Source organism: Aquarana catesbeiana, linkage group LG04 (assembly GCF_042186555.1).
Source record: "Aquarana catesbeiana isolate 2022-GZ linkage group LG04, ASM4218655v1, whole genome shotgun sequence".
NCBI classification, from domain to species: Eukaryota; Metazoa; Chordata; class Amphibia; order Anura; family Ranidae; genus Aquarana; species Aquarana catesbeiana.
The window spans coordinates 47,299,239-47,320,023 of record NC_133327.1 but is presented as its reverse complement, the minus strand read 5'-3'; the positions used below and the strand labels follow the sequence as shown (position 1 = coordinate 47,320,023).

General features: G+C 41.9%; 1 protein-coding gene across 2 annotated transcripts in view; it reads right to left on the bottom strand.

Annotated features, from left to right (window-relative positions):
* The window catches only part of PKHD1 (PKHD1 ciliary IPT domain containing fibrocystin/polyductin), a 908,610-nt gene that overhangs the window by 422,595 nt on the left and 465,230 nt on the right, over nucleotides 1-20,785 (bottom strand). For both annotated transcript variants that reach the window (XM_073625163.1, XM_073625162.1), the window contains exons 46-47: nucleotides 14,543-14,678; nucleotides 10,483-10,729 (exon numbers count right to left, since the gene is read on the bottom strand). In XM_073625163.1, coding sequence (XP_073481264.1) covers nucleotides 10,483-10,729; nucleotides 14,543-14,678 — 383 coding nt within the window. The remainder of the gene's footprint in view (nucleotides 1-10,482; nucleotides 10,730-14,542; nucleotides 14,679-20,785) is intronic.

The window sequence follows — 20,785 nt, the reverse complement described above, 5'->3', positions numbered from 1 at the left end:
CTGGCCTCTGGTGGCCAGGTAAACAAAGAGGCGGAACCTGAAGTGACAAACTACTCGTCGTTTCCAGGATTACAGAGAGAGGGGAATGACGTCAGTTCCTCTCTTTCTGTACAGGGCCACCACCACCGCCAGCCGCATTGCTCCTGGCCTTCACAATGGGACAGGAGAGCCCAGGAGAGGCAGCGTCGGCAGGAGGGGGTGGAACCCCCGTTCCGCCACCCACAGAAGTGATCAAGCGGCTCTCTAGCTGAAAAGAATGATACCGGTTGATGCCTGTAGGTGCAGGCATCATCCCGGTATAACCACTGCAACTCAAGGACGTCCATTTATGTACCTTGGGCGGCAAGTGGTTAACAACCTCTAAGAAAGCCGAACAATCTAAAAATTATATTTTAGATATAAGTGGAGCCAATTCACCAGCCTGCTGGTTGTATCCAGTGGGAGCTTTATGACTTAGCTCCTAACTAACTCCATCTTTTGCATTTTTCTTATTTTATAATAAAAGCCTTATGTACACTGGATATTTAGCTGCAGGAAGAGGGCCCAGGCCCCAGGTGCACCGTTTGGCCCCACTGCCGAAAGCCTGTCCAGCCTTTGCCCTCCACCCTCAGATAAACACTGGAGTCGCATGCACTGAGGCTAAATGCCCAGTGTGCATAGGTCCAAAGACATCAACAAAAGAAAAATGGCAGCTGCTCGTAACTGCTGTTCCGAGAGTCTTAAAGCTGAACTCCAGGCAGATATTAAAGCCGAGTTCCACCCAAAATTGGAAGCTATAGTATGTGTACAGTAGTTGCTGACTTTAAATTTTTTTCCTGGGGGGGTGGGGGTGGGCAGAACTTCACTTTAATGCCACTCTGTATTAATAAATTAATTCAATAAATTAATCAAATGATTCAGTTGCCTGAATTTGGGTCACCCTTTTGCAATGCAAAGCAGAGCCTAGGGCTATTCCCCCCAAAGTTTGAACAAGATAATACAGGAGGTGGATGGAATTCCTAGAGAGGACTGAGTACTTATAAACAATAAAGATCAACAATGGGGTTGTTGATTACCAAGAAAGTAGAATATATATTTAAAAAATACTGGCATATATTATGTATTGATAGGGACGTAGGTCCCGTGTTACCAAAAAATCCACAATTCATTTACAAAAAGGCCCCAAATGTTACTGTTAACACTGAATGGTAAAAATTGTTATAGACAGCACAGTGTATCTCTGCATTTTAAATGAGCTCATGGTAAAGACCCCTCGGGTTTACAGTTTTGGGGGGTAGATAGGGTGTAATCCTCTTGGAAGGATCTAATCAAGTTAGAGACCTCTCCAAGAGAGAGCGACCAAATGGATATACAGGTGCATCTCAAAAAATTTAAATGTCATCAAAAATGTTAATTTATTTAATTAAGTCAATTTAAAAATTGACTTAATGATATAAAGTCATTACACACAGATTGATATATTTCAATCTGATATGGGTTAATTTTTTTAACTGAATTACTGAAATAAATAAACTTTTTGATGATATTCAAATTTTTTGAGATGCACCTGTATTTGTTGGAGTCCCTGAATCCAAGAGGCTTGAAAATAGAATTAGATATAAATTGTTTTATCGGTGATTAATAATTAGTGAGTCAGTGTGATTATAAGTTCATTAGTGGGGTATTCATGAACGTTGAGTATTCTTATAAGTGTGATTATTTATGAATAGTGGGATTATAAGTCACATTATTTCCAGCCTAATTTTTTATTGGTTATTTTATATTGTTTTACTTCATGTTAATAGATTTTAAAGGTTTTATTTATATAGTAGGAGCGACCTGATTTTAAGGTCCTATTTTAAGGGGTTAAATGAGTAATGTATGTTAATAAATTTGGTTGTTTTACGATATTAATGTCGGCTGAATAATGGACTTTGTATTATATACGCCATAAAATGTATGTATTTAGTATTAATATGAATGATATTAGTATTTGGCTTTTTAATTATGCCCCGATGTTGAGGTAGACACCATCTTTAAGTTTATTCACTTGGTGTTGATTGCTCGCTGGCACACTATGTGTTAACAGGTCTATCCCAGGAGGGCATAAATGGGAGTTTGCTGAGCCGTACAGTCAATCTCCTTGGAAGAAGTTGTAATGACGAAACGCGTCACGCATGGCTGTACAGCAACTGGAAGTGACGATATACACTGCACTGAAAGTGACATACCAGATTTGACGGAGGTATCGGCTCTGGTGAGATAGTGAGAGTGTCTGTATACACCAGTCTATGCTTCCGTATTTGCAGCTCTGGCGGAGGGAGGAATATATGTTGGATACTTCTCTTTTTACTTTAATTGCTTGTGAGTAGTAGTGATGGCGGGGAAATTTCAATAAAAGTGTTTTAGCAATATCACACTATTTTAGATTTCCTTCTTTTTCTGTTAACAATCGAAAGTGGGATGAGTGGATGACCCAGAAAATGACTGATAAATTCTATGTGAATAAAAGAGCATTTAGCCTATGATAAGAATGAAATGCAATACATTCCGGTGAGTGAGTGTCCTGCGGGTGTCACTAAAGCATGTGGTGGATTGTTGAAGAGTAGGGATGAGCCGAACACCCCCCTGTTCGGTTCGCACCAGAACATGCGAACAGGAAAAAAAGTTTGTTCGAACACGCGAACACCGTTAAAGTCTATGGGACACGAACATGAATAATCAAAAGTGCTAATTTTAAAGGCTTATAGGCAAGTTAGTGTCATAAAAAGTGTTTGGGGACCTGGGTCCTGCCCCAGGGGACATGGATCAATGCAAAAAAAAGTTTTAAAAACGGCCGTTTTTTCAGGAGCAGTGATTTTAATAATGCTTAAAGTCAAACAATAAAAGTGTAATATCCCTTTAAATTTCGTACCTGGGGGGTGTCTATAGTATGCCTGTAAAGGGGCGCATGTTTCCCGTGTTTAGAACAGTCTGACAGCAAAATGACATTTCAAAGGAAAAAACCCATTTAAAACTACCCGCGACTATTGCATTGCCGACAATACACATAGAAGTTCATTGATAAAAACGGCATGGGAATTCCCCACAGGGGAACCCCGAATCAAAATTAAAAAAAAAAAATGACGTGGGAGTCCCCCTAAATTCCATACCAGGCCCTTCAGGTCTGGTATGGATATTAAGGGGAACCCCGCCCAAAATTTAAAAAAAAAATGACGTGGGGTTCCCCCTAAATTCCATACCAGACCCTTCAGGTCTGGTATGGATTTTAAGGGGAACCCCGCGCCAAAAAAAAACAAAAAAAAACGCGTGGGGTCCCCCCAAAAATCCATACCAGACCCTTATCCGAGCACGCAACCAGGCAGGCCGCAGGAAAAGAGGGGGGGACGAGAGTGCGCCCCCCCTCCTGAACCGTACCAGGCCACATGCCCTCAACATTGGGAGGGTGCTTTGGGGTAGCCCCCAAAACACCTTGTCCCCATGTTAATGAGGAGAAGGGCCTCATCCCCACAACCCTGGCCGGTGGTTGTGGGGGTCTGGGGGCGGGGGGCTTATCGGAATCTGGAAGCCCCCTTTAACAAGGGGACCCCCAGATCCCGCCCCCCCTGTGTGAAGAGAAGAAGAGAAGAGCGGGAGCCTCCCCCCATGCCATGGGTGCGGAGCAGCCCGAGGAGAAGAAGATAGAAGACGCCGCGGAGGAGATGCTGGACGAGAACGCCGGAGGAAGAACCAGAAGAGCCAGAAGAACCAGAAGAAGAAGATGAAGGAAGATAGAAGAAAGAAGAAGCGTTTAAATAAAGGAAAACTGTCTCTTGTCATTTTTAACATTTTTGACAGTTTTTTAGTGAAATGGTAGGGGTAAGTACCCCCTTACCATTTCACACAGGGGGGGGGCCGGGATCTGGGGGTCCCCTTGTTAAAGGGGGCTTCCAGATGCCGATAAGCCCCCCGCCCGCAGACCCCCACAACCACCGGCCAGGGTTGTGGGGATGAGGCCCTTGTCCTCATCAACATGGGGACAAGGTGTTTTGGGGGGCCACCCCAAAGCACCCTCCCAATGTTGAGGGCATGTGGCCTGGTACGGTTCAGGAGGTAGGGGGCCGCACTCTCGTCCCCCCCTCTTTTCCTGCGGCCTGCCAGGTTGCGTGCTCGGATAAGGGTCTGGTATGGATTTTTGGGGGGACCCCCCTTTACGAAATTTAAAGGGATATTACACTTTTATTGTTTGACTTTAAGCATTATTAAAATCACTGCTCCTGAAAAAACGGCCGTTTTTAAAACTTTTTTTTGCATTGATCCATGTCCCCTGGGGCAGGACCCAGGTCCCCAAACACTTTTTATGACAATAACTTGCATATAAGCCTTTAAAATTAGCACTTTTGATTTCTCCCATAGACTTTTAAAGGGTGTTCCGCGGCATTTGAATTTGCCGCGAACACCCCAAATTGTTCGCTGTTCGGCGAACTTGCGAACAGCCAATGTTCGAGTCGAACATGAGTTCGACTCGAACTCGAAGCTCATCCCTATTGAAGAGGATTCCATCTATAAAGAAGGATATTTATGTTTATTTTGGACATTTTAATCACGTGTGGACACTGGCTGTATATTTTTTAAATTTGTAATTTTTTACATATATTCATTACATTTTTGTTCCTTTATATACAATTGTGTGTGTTTTATTTTCTGGGTACAAATGTGGATGTTATAGCGCTACTTTACCTGTGTAAGGTTAATAGTAATTGCAAAGCAGAGTTTAGACTGTGCAAAAGATATGCAACACAAGGAGCCAGTCAGTTGTGCTGCAGTGTACATGTGCTACCATGCTGATGGGAGGAGACAGCAGAGTGAAAGAGATATGAGTTGAGCTCATTGGTCTGCTGATTCTCCTTCACTGTCCATTCAAAGGCTGGGGACAGAGACCTACTGTAGGAGTACTACTTTGCTGCAGCAGAGAAAAATCAGGTTCCTATAAACTTCTATCTATCTATTTACAGTATATATATATATATATATATATATATATATATATATATATATATATATATATATATATACAGTATATACAGTGATTCCAGGAAAGTATTCACAGCGCTTCACTTTTTCCACATTTTTATATGTTACATCCTTATTCCAAAATGGATTAAATTAATAATTTTCCTCAAATTCTACAAACAATACCCCATAATTACAACATGAAAGAAGTTTGTTTGAAATCTTTGCAAATTTATTCAAAATAAAAATTAAAAAAATATGCTATGTACATAAGTATTCACAGGCTTTGCTCAATACTTTGTTGAAGCACCTTTGGCACCAATTACAGCCTCAAGACTTTTTGAGTATGATGCTACAATCTTGGCACACCTATTTCTGGGCAGTTTTTTCCATTCTTCTTTGCAGGACCTCTCAAGCTTCAACAGGTTGGAAGGGGAGCGTCAGTGTACAGCCATTTTCAGATCTCTCAAGAGATGTTCAATTGGATTCAAGTCTGGGTTCTGGCTGGGCCACTCAAGGACATTCACAGAGTTGTCCCATAGCCACTCCATTGTTATCTTGGCTGTGTGTTTAGGGTCGTTGTCCTGTTGGAAGGTGAAACCCCAGTCTGAGGTCCAGAGTGCTCTGGAGCAGGTTTTCATTAAGGATGTCTCTGTACATTGCTGCATTCATCTTTCCCTCGATCCTGACTAGTCTCGCAGTTCCTGCCGAACATCCCCACAGAATGATGCTGACACCACCATGCTTCACTGTAGGTATGGTATTGGCCAGGTTAATGAGCGGTGTTTGGTTTCCTCCAGACACAACGTTTGCCATTCAGGTAAAAGAGTTCAATGTTTGTTTTATCAGACCAGAAAATTTTGTTTCTCATGGTCTGAGAGTCCTTCAGGTATCATTAGTCCAGGTGGGCTGTCATGTGCCTTTAACTGAGGAGTGGCTTCTGTCAGGGCACTCTACCATACAGGCCTGATTGCTGGAGTGCTGCAGAGATGAATGTTCTTTTGGAAGGTTCTGCTCTCTCCACAGAGAAATGCTAGAGCTCTGTCAGAGAGACAATCGGGTTTATGGTCACCTTACCTCCCTGACTAAGGCCCTTCTACCTTGATCGCTCAGTTCGGCCGGGTGGCACGCTCTAGGAAGAGTCCTGGTATTCCAAACTTCTTTCATTTACAGATGCTGGAGGCCACTGTGCTTATGGGAACATTCAATACTGCAGAAATGTGTCTGTACCCTTCCCCAGAATTGTGCCTCAATACAATCCTGTCTCCGAGGTCTACAGAAAATTCCTTGGACTTCAAGGATTGGTTTGTGCTCTGACATGCTCTGTCAACTGTGGGACCTTATATAGACAGGTGTGTGCCTTTCTAGATCATATCTAATCAACTGAATTTACCACAGGTGGACTCCAATCAAGTTGTAAACACATCTCAAAGACGATCAGTGGAAACAGGACACACCTGAGCACCATCTTGGGTGTCATGGCAAAGGCTGTGAATACTTATGTACATTTTTTTGTTTTTTATTTTCAATAAATTTGCAAAGATTTCAAACAAACTTCTTTCACGTTCTTTCATTGTTTGTAGAATTTCAAGTAAAATAATGAATTTAATCCATTTTGGAATAAGGCTGTAATATAACAAAATGTGGAAAAAGTGAAGCGCTGTGAATACTTTTCGGATGCACTGTATATGCTGTATGTGTGTCATCTGTGCAGTTAGATGTATTTAGATGTTTGCCTGGGGTTCAGCTTTAGGGATATAAGAAGCTGTTAGGTACAAGAACATAAAGTAACTGGAGCCATAATAGACCATGTAACTTCTATTGGGCCCAGAAGCAGAAGGGGGCTCCGAGACATTTAACTGCACAGTCATTTACACTGGTAATTGGCAAAAACATTTTGGATAAAAAAATATTTTTTTATGTATAGTTTGGGAATGAATGCGATCTGTACCACTCGAGGAAGGCTCTTTATTGGTTTTCGCTATGGGGCCCCATCACACAAAGTTCTTTCCCTAGTTAGGTCATTTAACTCATCAATGTCTACCAGAAACTGAAATATCAGTGCTGAATGAATGGCCACTACAATTATAGATAAGTCACACAACACTGAGAAGGGAGGACAGAGGAGAAGGAGCAGGATTTGCTCAAATGGTACTGCATATTCTGCATATATACGGCGGCAAGGTGGCTCCCCTGGGCAGGATCACGTACCTGTATGTGATGCTGCCCTACCGGGTCTGGGGCGCGCTTGTGCGCCGTCGGTGACCCACTCCCACTGTGATTGGACACAGCGGGAGCCAATCAGCATGTCTGCCGAAATACACAAAAAAAAAGCAAAAAAAAAAGATTATTCGGGACACAGGCAGAATGGCGGTCTGTCTATGTAAACTAGGCAGATCGCCGTTCTGTGAGCAGTGAAGGCTGTGATCCTGTGTTCCTACAAACCAGGAACCCGGATCTCTACCTTCTCACAGTAAGTAAGCACTCCCTAGGCATACATTTAACCCTTTGATCGCCCTTGATGTTAACCCCTTCCCAGCCAGTGTCATTAGTACAGTGACAGTGCATATTTTTTAGCACTGATCGTTGTATTAGTGTCACTGGTCCCCAAAAAGTGTCACGTTTGACAAGCTGAGGTTAGAAGCTGCTTGGTTTCTCTGCAGAATCGTGACAAATGTTGCCCTCTCTAGCTTTAGTAAATAAACCCCTTAGTGTCTGTTTTGTCCGCTGCAAAATCGCAGTCCCGCTGATCGCCGCCATTACTAGTAAAAAAATTAATAAACAAATAAAAATTCTATAAATCTATCCCATAGTTTGTAGACGCTATAACTTTTGTGCAAACCACATTTTTTTAACCAAAAATATGTAGCAGAATACGGAATAATGGAATAAAATGTTAATTTTTTTTATTGGATATGTTTTATAGCAGAAAGTAAAAAATATATATTTTTTTTTTTTCAAAATTGCCAGTCTTTCTTTGTTTATGGTGCATAAAATAAAAAAGAACCTCTATTTTTGGGGAAAAAAAGGACATAAAGTTTATTTGGGTACAGCATCGCGCGACCGCAATTAAAGTAACGCAGTGCCATAATGCAAAAAATAGCCTGGTCATGAAGGGGGGTAAACCTTCCGCAAGTCAAGTGGTTAATGTGGTCGGGTGGGGGAGATTTAAAACGTAACTCCAGGATCAACAAATATTATCTATACAGTAGTACCTTGGATTACGAGCATAATTTGTTCCAGAAGAATGCTTGTAATCCAAAGCACTCGTATATCAAAGCGGGTTTCCCCATAGGAATCATTGGAAACTCAGATAATTCCTTCCAGTGTCACTGCTAGTGTATGCAGTACCGCATGTGGCCAGAGGTGGGGGGCGCCGAAGAAGCTCGGAGACACTCGGGAACAGAGTGTCTAAGAGCGTCTCCGAGTGGTCTCCTAGCATCTCCAAGTGTCTCCAGCGCCCCCCCACCTCTGGCCACATACGGTACTGCACACCCCAGAGGCTTGAATCTTGCTCGTTTTGCGAGACAACGCTCACAAATCGAGTCAGAATTTAAAAAAGAAAAACAGCTCGTATTGCGAAATGTTTGTAAACTGCGTTACTCGCAATCCGAGGTTTTACTGTATATAAAATCTTGGTGTGCTTTGTGTATTTCTTCCAGATCTGTGCAGTGATCTAGAGTCAGGCTTCCTGTAATAAAGACCACTCACTGCTGCTCTTTCTCCTTGTGCAGGGTGACTGGTCTTGTCTCCGCCCCCTCCTGTAGTTTTGGGCAGGCAGCCTATAGTGGGTGGGGCCTGTTGGGTCCCTCCCACAGTTCTGCTCTCTGTACAAACTATTTACAGCACAGCGATTATGCCACTGTTACATTTACAAGGTAATATCTGGATTTGCAAAGGGCAAGCACAGTGGTGTAGTGGGTAGCACTCTCACCTAGCAGCAATAGGGTCGCTGGTTCAAATCCCAACCACGACACTACCTGCTTGGAGTTTGCATGTTCTCCCTGTGCCTGTGTGGGTTTCCTCCAGGTACTCCGGTTTCCTCCCACACTCCAAAGACATGCTGGTAGGTTAAAAAGCGCCCTGAGGCGATTCAGTTCACATAGGTAGCGCTATACAAGTCACTCATTCATTCATTTGGTGCACAAAAAAAGTGGATTTAAATTCTTTGTGGGTATTTTTAAGTGGCTAAATTTGAGGGTTTTTTTGCCCGGAATTCAGTAAAAATCTGCAGACATTTATTAAATTCAGAATAAGACAGAGAGAAAAGTAATCAGACATAACCATAGAGGTACTAATATCATAAGTATAAAGGTGAACATTCTATTTACGAAATTTCCAAAAATTCGAAATTTCGGAAATTCGAAATTTTTGAATTTCGGAAATTGGAAAATTTGAAATTTCGGAATTTCGGAAATTCGGAAATTTGAAAATTTGGACATTGGACATCAAAAATAAGAATATAAATCTGAAAATTCAAAAGAATGAAAAAAAAAAAATCCAAAATTCGAAAACTCGAAAATCTGAAATAACTAACTAATAATAACTATTAAATTATAGGCAATGGAATTTCCTTTCAAATTTGGCTGTTAGTGAACGTAACGAGTATGAATTTATCCGAAGTTACGAATTATCTGAAATAACGAATGCCATATCTAAAAGAATGGAACGTAACGATCTAATAATAATAAATAATAATAATAAAACCTTTTTATTATTTATTATTAATTTGTTCCATTCCATTTGTTTAGATGCGGCATTCATTAACTTATTCATTAACAACTTCAGATAAATTTGTATTCGTTACGTTCACAAACAGGCAAATTTGAAAGGAAATTCCAATACCTATAATTTAATAGTTAGTTATTATTAGTTAGTTATTATTTCGAATTTTACTGTTTTTCTTTCTTTTTTTAAGATTTTCAAATTTTCGGATTTTTGAATTTCCGAATTCCGAATTTTCGAATTTCCAAAAAAAGCAAAAAAACGAATGAAACGAAAATGAACACATTTTTTGTCAGTGCACATGTTTACTAAAAACGTAAAGTAGAACTAAATGCACATTTTTTTTCTCAATATGGACAGGGTAAGGGAGTGTTAGAACCCCTGTCAATTTTTTTTTTCATGATCTGTATTCCGGAGATTGCAGAGATTTCCCTTCACTTCCTGTCCCATAGCCCAAGAGGAAGTAACAGGAAATCCCTGCAAATTAAGGGAATTCCTTGGGGACCCCCAGGTCACCAGAACTAGTGTCCCCATTGGAAGATTTCCTCTCTGTTCCTGTTCTGGGGACAACCCAAAATATGGGATTTTCTTTTACATGTTTCACTTTCATTGATAATGGTAAACAGGACAAATAGAGAGGGAGAATCTCCGTAACGGGGGCACAGACAGCAATAAAAACTGACAACTGCTGTAATCCCTCCCCACTCTGTCCAAAACCAAAAGAAAAGTTTATACTTTAAGAAAAGCCGGATTTACAACTTCATATCATCTGCTGCCATTACTTACAGAGAGATGGTCGTGCGGTGGAACTTATAGTCGGCTGGGCAGACACTGGCTGGTATGCCACCGCTGATGTCAACTTTTGCGAGGCAGCAGCCTGGGAGGATATCCGTGGTGGCCAGCAGGTGGCTCCCTTCCAAGCCAAAGAAAGAGCCATCAATGTCTTTCATTAAGGCACTGTGGGCAAATGGAAAGACCGATTTTCTGGGCGAGTTTATGAATGAAAGTCTCTGGTATGTTACTGTGAAGCCACCTAAGACAAATATATGGAAGATGTGGTATGATCAAGAAATAAACAATGGCGGCAACAGAAAAAGAACTAGACTTGAACTCAAAAAGAGAAGATTGATGTGTTATAGGGAATATCTAGAAATGTTATTTGTGCCTAAGCAGTGCCTCTCCCATGGCTGGGCACTCCTGCCCTTTAGCTAGAAATGCGCAGTTTGAAATCATTTAAGGCACTGTAGCCTCTGACTGCCAGTCTCACCATATATGGGGCAAGATTTGGTGATGTCAGTAGTGTTCTGATCAATGTTCTCCTTGCTGGAGGAGAAGCTATACCTGAGGAATGGCAGTCCAAGCATCTACTCACTTTTGCTTTATCCGTTCTGTGGATCTGTGCTTCCTCCACCCCTCCAGCTGCTTTTTTAAAAATATAACAGCTCCCACAGTACAGGTCTTCCTTAAGAGCAATATTTGATATTCGGGATGCACTGATACCGGTATTGGTGCCCATGGCAAGCATTTCCACGACTATCGGTAGTCGTGCAAATGCTCCCAATACCGAAAATGATACTTTGCGTCAATACAAAATGAATGGGTGTAAAACACACTGCAAAGAATCGCATACGATTTGCCACACTGCTCCTGAGTGTGTGTATAGAAAGGGAAATGCGCCATCTAGAGGGCAGTTTATTAAAAATGTTAGAACTCACAGTACATATCCGGCTAAATGCAAAATCTGCAGAGGTGTTCTGGTCCCGCCAATGATAGCAAATCATGGCCACTGGAGGTGCTCACAGGGCTGAAGGAGATGTAGAGGCGGTCTGCCCTATACCCACGTGGTTCCGGATCTTCTCCTCCAGTCCTGTGAGCACCTTCAGCGACTGTGATTTGCTTTCATCGGCAGGACCGGGACACCTATGCAGAATTAGCATTTGGCCAGATATGTACTGTGAGCTCTAACATTTTTAACCACTTGCCCGACCAGCTCTTGTATATACAGTATATGGCGGCAGGTTGGCTCTCCTGCGCAAATCACCGTATAAGTAGGGTGGCTCCTTTAAGAGTCATAGCAGGTGCGCCCGCTGCACGCCGGGGATCCGATGCGCATTGCCGGCCACCCGCGATCGCGGGCACGAGAGCCTGAATGGGGATTTGTGTATGTAAACACACAAATTCTCATTCTGACAGGGGAGTAGAGACAGGTCTGCTGCTTGCAGTAATTGCGAACAGCGATATGTCTCCTCCCCCAGTCAATCCCATCCCCCCCACAGTTAGAAACACTAACTAGGGAACACATTTAACCCCTTGATCGCCCCCTAGTGTTAACCCCTTCCCTGCCAGTGAACTTTACACAGTAATCAGTGCATTTTTATAGCACTGATTGCTGTATAAATGTCACTGGTCCCAAAAATGTGTCAAAAGTGTCCGATCTGTCCGCCGCAATGTCGCAGTCCCGCTAAAAATCGCAGATTGCTGCCATTACTAGTAAAAAAAAATCTATAAAAATGCCATAAATCTATCTCCTATTTTGTAGATGCTATAACTGTTGTGCAAACAAATCAATATAAGCTTATTGGGGGTTTTTTTTAACTAAAAATATGTAAAAGAATACACATTGGCCTAACCTGATGAAGAAAATCGTTTTTAAAATGTTTTTTTTTGGATATTTATTATAGCAATAAGTAAAAAATATTGTTTTGTTTTCAAAATTGTCACTATTTTTGTTTATAGCGCAAAAAAAAAAAAAACACAAAGATGGGCAAATACTACCAAAAGAAAGCTCTATTTGTGTGAAAAAAGTACGTCAATTTTGTTTGGGACTAACGTCGCAGGACCGTGCAATTGTCAGTTAAAGCAACGCAGTGCCGTATCACAAAAAATGGCCCGGTAAGGGGGCAAATCCTTCCGGGGCTGAAGTGGTTAATAAACTTCCCACTAGATGGTACTTTTCTCGTTCTATACTTTCACACACACACAGGAGCAGTGGGGGAAACTGCATGCGATTCAGACAGGAATCACACCGCATTCCTGTTCAAATCGCATGCGATTCTTTGCAGTGCGATTTGCGCCAAATTTTTTAGTATTGACGCAAATCTCTCTGCAAAGTATCGGTACTCGTACTTGCAGATAAAAGAATGGTATCGGTGCAACCCTATATGATATATTCAAATAATATAAAGTAAAGTAAAAAGGGTTTCAAAGCCGCAAAACAAAAAGTATTAATTGTGACCTAGTACATTTCCCTGTTCCCCTATGGATATTCTTCTCTCCTGAAGAAGCTCATTCGAAGCGAAACATGAAGAGCGGTAGTGTCTGTACAGATATATGATTTAAAATTGACATGCAAATGAGGGATTTTTTAATGAAATGTTTTTAATGACATTAATAAAATATTTTTATAATTAAAAATACTATATTCTTTATTTACTGACACCTTTAAAGTCCCACAGTTGGCTGTTTTTTCAGATGTCCGTATAATGTTTATTAGCCCTAGTTTGCAGTTGGGGTGGTAACAATATACACACACACATGCCAGAGGGCAGATTTCATATTATGTAAAGAAGGACTTTAGGCTGAAATCCTCACTTGCTAAGCATAACATTTTGGAATATAGGTGAATAAGTGAATGCTTTTGGGCCCATTTACATCTACGCACATGTTGTAATAATTGCATCTATGCTATGTTGTAATAATTGCAGCCATCTATATCCTATGGGTCCTCAGTGAAAGAAAGTTCCCTATTCTTTTTTTTCCCCTAATGCACTGAATGTGTTTTCTGATGTGTATATTGTAGTGCACAGAATACAGACATTGTTTGCCTATTGTCTGTATGCATATTGGGAGCCCATTAGACACAACTGAAAATGACTGTTTGATGTTCCTGTACAAGGAAGTGAAGAGAAATCACCCCAATGGGAACACAGACCCCAGCCTGCAAAAACTTGACAGAAGGTCTATTCCTTTCCCAATAAAAAAAAAAAAAAAAAGTATCCCTCAGTACTTCTATTCTGCCACTAGATGTCCTCAGTCATCTATGTTCAGTGACTGCCAACATCATTCAAAACATTTCTTGGACCCGCCCTAATGCCGCGTACACACGGTCGGACTTTTCGTCTACAAAAGTCCAACGGACGCCGACGGACTAAAGCTGGCTGGTAATCCGATCGTGTGTGGGCTTCTCCGGACTTTCAGCAGACTTTTTCAGCCTCAAATCCGACGGACTTTAGATTTGAAACATGCTTCAAATCTTTACGTCGTAACTACGACGGACCCCGAAATCCGCTCGTCTGTGTGCTAGTCCGACGGACAAAAACCCATGCTAGGGCAGCTATTGGCTACTGGCTATGAACTTCCTTATTTTAGTCCGGTGTACGTCATCACGTACGAATCCGTCGGACTTTTGTGTGGTCGTGTGTAGGCAAGTCCGTTCGTTAGAAAGTCTGCTGCAAGTCCGCCGAAAGTCCGCAGGAAGTCTGTCGGACAGGCTGTCGGACTTTTGTAGACGAAAAGTCCGACCGTGTGTACGCGGCATAAGCTTGTGACTAGACAGTGAAAGGAGAAGCAGCACAGCAATGAGCTCTGCCACTCTGTTTTCTCCATCTATTAGCATGCTTTTAAACCGACTGTCTCTGTGTACTGCTTCTCCCTCCCACAGTCTGAGCTGTGCTGTACTGTACAGGGGATGCAAGAGGTTGATATTAAGTCACATTCAGGTACTTACACTACTTGCATTTCCATAAATAAATGAAATGAATATAGAACTGCATTCATTTGTGTCTTTCATAATTGACTGCTGCTCAGATTTCAAGCAGTGTGTAAATGTGTATCTCCTCCCCCTCACCTTGTCCCCTCATACAGCCGGTACATGTGCTCAAGGAGCTGCACGTCTGACGGTCAAAGTTCATAAACGTTGTGTTAGAGATGACCAACTGGAACCTTTTTGGAGTAGCAACACCAGACATCATACAAGGCATGTCCTGTGAATGAATAAAGGAAAAATTTAAATTGACTATCAACCAGAGGCCCGGGGCACACAGGAAACAGACAAAATATTCTTCGGAGAGCTAACTTCACATATAGCCAGTGCATCACTTTATTACAAATTTCAACATTTAAAATCATAATAAAAAGATGTATATCAAGTCATATGCAATCTAGATGTACAGTACAGTGGTTTCTGCTCAACATGTTTCACCAGAATATGGCTTCTTCAGGAGCCTTTTGAGTAACTGCACACAATATCACACAATACACTGGCTATATGTGAAGTTAGACTTGTATGGATGTATACATTTGTATAACATTTGTTTTTCTATTGTGTTTCTATCCTTTTTCCATAGTTCTAGTGATATTGTCTACAGTAAACCAAAAGTCTCCTGAAGAAGCCATGTCCTGGTGAAACATGTTGAGCAGAAACCACTGTACTGTACATCTAGATTGCATGTGACTTAATAAAAAATCTTTTTATGATGATTTTAAATGTTGAAATTTGCAATACAATGGATAATATTTTAATATGATGTAGTATTTATTTGTTGGGCACCTTAATATTCCCTTTACACACTCCAAAGAATATTTTGAATAAAAGAAAAATATAAAAGGCAAGTTACATGTTACTAGGGCCGGGGCAAGGGGTGGGCAGGAGGAGCGGCTGCCCAGGGCGCAATGGTTTATTGCAGGGATGGGGCACCCTGTGCCAGTTGCTTCTGTTGCAAGGCTGACAGGAGTAGTGACAACAACATCACTGCTAACTCTAACCATAAGGGAAGGGGGGGCACAGTTTGGTGTCTTTGCCCTGGGCGCTGGATGACCTTGTCTTGGCACTGCACATGACAGTTATTTATTGTAATTAGGCTTATGATGAAAGTACATTATATGACATAAAATTAAGCTATCAGAACAGAATCATGAGATCTGTCCCTGAGGACTTCTTGTTGAGGGTTTAAGCTCCAGGGCTTCCAAGTTCATCCTTACTCCACTACTTAAAGAATATGTAAACCCAACATTTCACAATCCTGATATGAGGCTGCTGTACCATGTACTTGTATGAAAAAAGTATTCTGCTCTCTTTGTATTGCTTCCTTTGTGTGAAATCCCTGGTGTCCCTGCCAGTCCGTGTTTACAATTAAAAAAAACTGACCACACTAGGCATGTGAGCACAGCCTGGTCAGTTTTCTAGATGTGCAGGGATTCTCAGCCCGCTCTCCTCCAATGACTAGACTTGTGCACCCCTCACCCCCCCCCCCCCCCCCCCCACCCACACACACACCCTACACAGCCATTTACTCAGAAGATCAGTGTACTGTTATGCTGTTTCTCCTCCCCCAGCTCTGTGAACTCTTTGAGAAGCAAAGAACAGATGGTATGTGATCACTTATAAAAAAGAGAAAAAAGTTATTTATAATATTTTTTATATCTATGCACAAATGTTTTGCCTTTTATTTCTATTTTAAACTGAATGGGTTGTTTTACAAGGTCATAGTGTATACATTGGGGGTTATTTATAAAAGGCAAATCCACTTTGCACTACAAGTGCACTTGGAATTGCAGTCGCTGTAAATCTGAGGGGTAAATCTGAAATGAGGGGAAGCTCTGCTGATTTTATCATCCAATCATGTGCAGGCTAAAATGCTGTTTTTTATTTTCCTTGCATGTCCCCCTCGGATCTACGGCGACTGCACTTCCAAGTGCTTGCAGTGCACTTGTAGTGCAAAGTGGATTTGCCTTTAGTAAATAACCCCCAGTATCTCACAAAAGTGAGTACACCCCTCACATTTTTGTAAATATTTTATTCTATCTTTTCATGTGACAACACTGAAGAAATGACACTTTGCTACAATGTAAAGTAGTGAGTGTACAGCTTGTATAACAGTGTAAATTTGCTGTACCCTAAAAATAACTCAACACACAGCCATTAATGTCTAAACTGCTGGCAACAAAAGTGAGTACACCCCTAAGTGAAAATGTCCAAATTGGGCCCAAAGTGTCAATATTTTGTGTGGTCACCATTATTTTCCAGCACTGCCTTAACCCTCTTGGGCATGGAGTTCACCAGAGCTTCACAGTTTGGCACTGGAGTCCTCTTCCACTCCTCCATGACGACATCACAAATCTGGTGGATGTTAGAGACCTTGTGCTCCTCCACCTTCCATTTGAGGATGCCCCACAGATGCTCAATAGGGTTTAGGTCTGGAGACATGCTTGGCCAGTCCATCACCTTTACCCTCAGCTTCTTTAGCAAGGCAGTGGTCATCTTGGAGGTGTGTGTTGGGGTCGTTATCATGTTGGAATACTGCCCTGTGGTCCAGTCTCCGAAGGGAGGGGGTTTTCTCTGCTTCAGTATGTCACAGTACATGTTGGCATTCATGGTTCCCTCAATGAACTGTAGCTCCCCAGTGCCGGCAGCACTCATGCAGCCCCAGACCATGACATTCCCACCACTATGCTTGACTGTAGGCAAGACACACTTGTCTTTGTACTCCTCACTAGGGATGAGCCTGATGTTCGCGTCGAACGTAAGTTCAACTCGAATATCGGGTGTTCGTCTGTTTGCCGAACAGCGAACAATATGCGGTGTTCGCGGGAAATTCATAAGCTGCTGGAACACCGTTAAAGTCTATGGGACACTAACATGAAAAATAAAATTTTACTAATTTTAAAGGCTTATATGCAAGTTATTGTCATAAAAAGTAATTTTGATTATTCTTGTTCGTGTCCCATAGACTTTAACGTTCTGCTGATTTTTTTGACTGTTCGCATGTTCTGCTGCGAACTGAACAGGAGTGGAACCTGTCCTGTTAAACCGCTGTATGGTCTTGGCCATACAGTTTCAGGGTCTTGGCAATCTTCTTATAGCCTAGGCCAACTTTATGTAGAGCAACAATTCTTTTTTTTCAGATCCTCAGAGAGTTCTTTGCCATGAGGTGCCATGTTGAACTTCCAGTAACCAGTATGAGAGAGTGAGAGCGATAACACCAAATTTAACACACCTGCTCCCCGTTCACACCTGAGACCTTGTAACACTAACGAGTCACATGACACCGGGGAGGCTAATTGCGCCCAATTTGGACATTTTCACTTAGGGGTGTACTCACTTTTGTTGCCAGTGGTTTAGACATTATTGGCTGTGTGTTGAGTTATTTTGAGGGGACAGCAAATTTACACTGTTATACAAGCTGTACACTCACTACTTTACATTGTAGCAAAGTGTCATTTCTTCAGTGTTGTCACATGAAAAGATATAATAAAATATTTATAAAAATGTGAGGGGTGTACTCACTTTTGTGAGATACTGTATATACTTCAACAATTCATTGAACTGTATACTTGTGCCAGGAAGTAGCAAAACCTAATGCAGGGCAAATCAACTGTTATTCACATGGCCGATTGGGGCCTTATTCACATGGCCGATTAGGGCCTTATTCACATGGCCGATTAGGGCCTTATTCACATGGCCGATTAGGGCCTTATTCACATGGCCGATTAGGGCCTTATTCACATGGCCGATTAGGGCAGTTCACCACTAAGAATCAACATATTTTAGTGGTGGGGATCACAAGTGTTTGTACATAGTTGATCTCCACTGCAGAAATACTGTAGATTCGGCCTGGCCAGTCCACACCCAAAGGGGAGGCCTCCCGAAGCGAGGTAGACATAGTCCCGGCACCGTCCCTTCTCCTCCGGAACCTTTCTCTTTAGGGCTAAGTACTGTCCCTGCCAGACAGGGCACCTGTCCCTACACTAGCCACTTGCATAAAGCATGGCAAACCCAGGAGCCGGAGTCTGCCTGATCAAAGATGACTCCCTCCAATCACAACCCATCTGTACCATGTGATTAGCAGTGGCCAATCACAGTTAACTACAGCAGTAAACACTGAATGAATCAATTTTATTCAGTAAAAATGGTTGCTTATAACTGAAATTCACTGGTATAAGCAATCACAGTGTGTAAAAAAAAAAAATCCTGATTACTTACCCAGAGTAGTACAATGTTACTATGGTAACACTGTATTGCTCTGGTCACAGTATGTAAAGGAAATCGTAAAAAAAAAATAAAAATAAAATTACAACTTCAAAAAACTTGCAATGCCTCTTACTAAATTGTCTACTTTCCAAAAAGGGGTATTTTGGGGGATATTTGTTCTGTTCTGGTGTTTTTGGGTCTCAAGAAATGAGAGGTACATGAGAGGTCGTCAGTACATCAGGATTGCTCGATTTTTAGCTATACGAGTATACAGTGCCTTGAAAAAGTATTCATACCCCTTGACATTTTCCACATTTTGCCATGTTACAACCAATAATGTAAATGTATTTTATTGGTATTTTATGTGATAGACCAACACAAAGTGACACATAACTGTCAAGTGGAAGGAAAATGATAAATGGTTTTCAAACTTTTTTTGCAAATAAAAGATCTAAAAAGTGTGGTGTGCATTTGTATTCAGCCCCCCTGAGTCAATACTTTGTAGAACCACCTTTTGCTGCAATTACAGCTGCAAGTCTTTTTGGGGATGTCTCTACCAGCTTTGCACATCTAGAGAGTAAAATTTTTGCCCATTCTTCTTTGCAAAATACCTCAAGCTCTGTCAGTTTGGATGGAGAGTGTCTGGAAACAGTAATTTTCAAGTCCTGCCACATATTCTCAATTGGATTTAGGTTTGAACTTTGACTGGACCAATCTAACACATGAATATGCTTTGATCTAAACCATTCCATTGTAGCTCTGGCTGTATGTTTAGGGTTGTTGTCCTGCTGGAAGGTGAACCTCCATCCCAGTCTCAGGTATTTTGTAGATTCTAATGCCGCGTACACACGATCGGACTTCTCGTTGGAAAAAGATATGATGGCTTTTCTGACGGGATTCCGCTCAAGTTTGCCTTGCATACACACGGTCACGCAAAAGTTTGCTGAACTTACGACCGTCAAGAACGCGGTGACGTAGGACACTACAACGAGCCAAGAAAATGAAGTTCAATGCTTCCGAGCATGTGTCGAATTGTTTCCGAGCATGCGTAGGAATTTTGCGCGTTGGAATTAACACAGACAATCGCATTTTCGGATAGGAACTTTTCCTGACCGAAAAATTGAGAACATGCTCTCAATCTTTTGCTGGCTGGAATTCGGCCAGCAAAAGTCCGATGGAGCATACACATGGTCACATTTTCCGACGAAAAACTCTCATCGGTCTTTTGCGGGCCGAAATTCCGATCGTGTGTATGCGGCATAACAGGTTTTCTTCTAAGATTGCCCTGTATTTGGATCCATCCATCTTCCCATCAACTCTGACCAGCTTCCCTGTGCCTGCTGAAGAAAAGCATCCCCACAACATGATGCTGCCACCACCATGTTTCACAGTGGGAATGGTGTGTTCAGGGTGATGTACAGTGTTAGTTTTCCACCACACATAGCATTTTGCCTTTAGGCCAAAAAGTTCAATTTTGTTCTCATCTGACTAGAGCACCTTCTTCCACATGTTTGCTGTGTCCCCTACATGGCTTCTTGCAAACTGCAAATGGGACTTCTTATGACTTTCTTTCAACAATGGCTTTCTTCTTGCCACTCTTCCATAAAGGGCAAATTTGTGGCGTGCACGACTAATAGTTGTCCTGTGGACAGATTCTCCCACCTGAGCTGTGGATCTCTGCAGCTCCTCCAGAGTTACAATGGGCCTCTTGGCTGCTTCCCTGATTAATGCTCTCCTTGCCTGACCTGTCAGTTTAGGTGGACGGCCATGTCTTGGTAGGTTTGCAGTTGTGTCATACTCTTTGCATTTTCAGATGATGGATTGAACAGTGCTCTGTGAGATGTTCAAAGCTTGGGATAGTTTTTTATAACCTAACCCCCCGCTTTAAACTTCTCCACAGCTTTAACCCTGACCTGTCTGGTGTGTTACTTGGCCTTCATAATGCTGTTTGTTCACCAAGGTTCTCTAACAAACCTCTGAGGGCTTCACAGAACAGCTGTACTGATACTAAGATTAAATTACACACAGGTGGACTCTATTTACTAATTAGGTGACTTTTGAAGGCAATCGGTTCCACTAGATTTTAATTAGGGGTATCAGAGTAAAGGGGGTTGAATACAA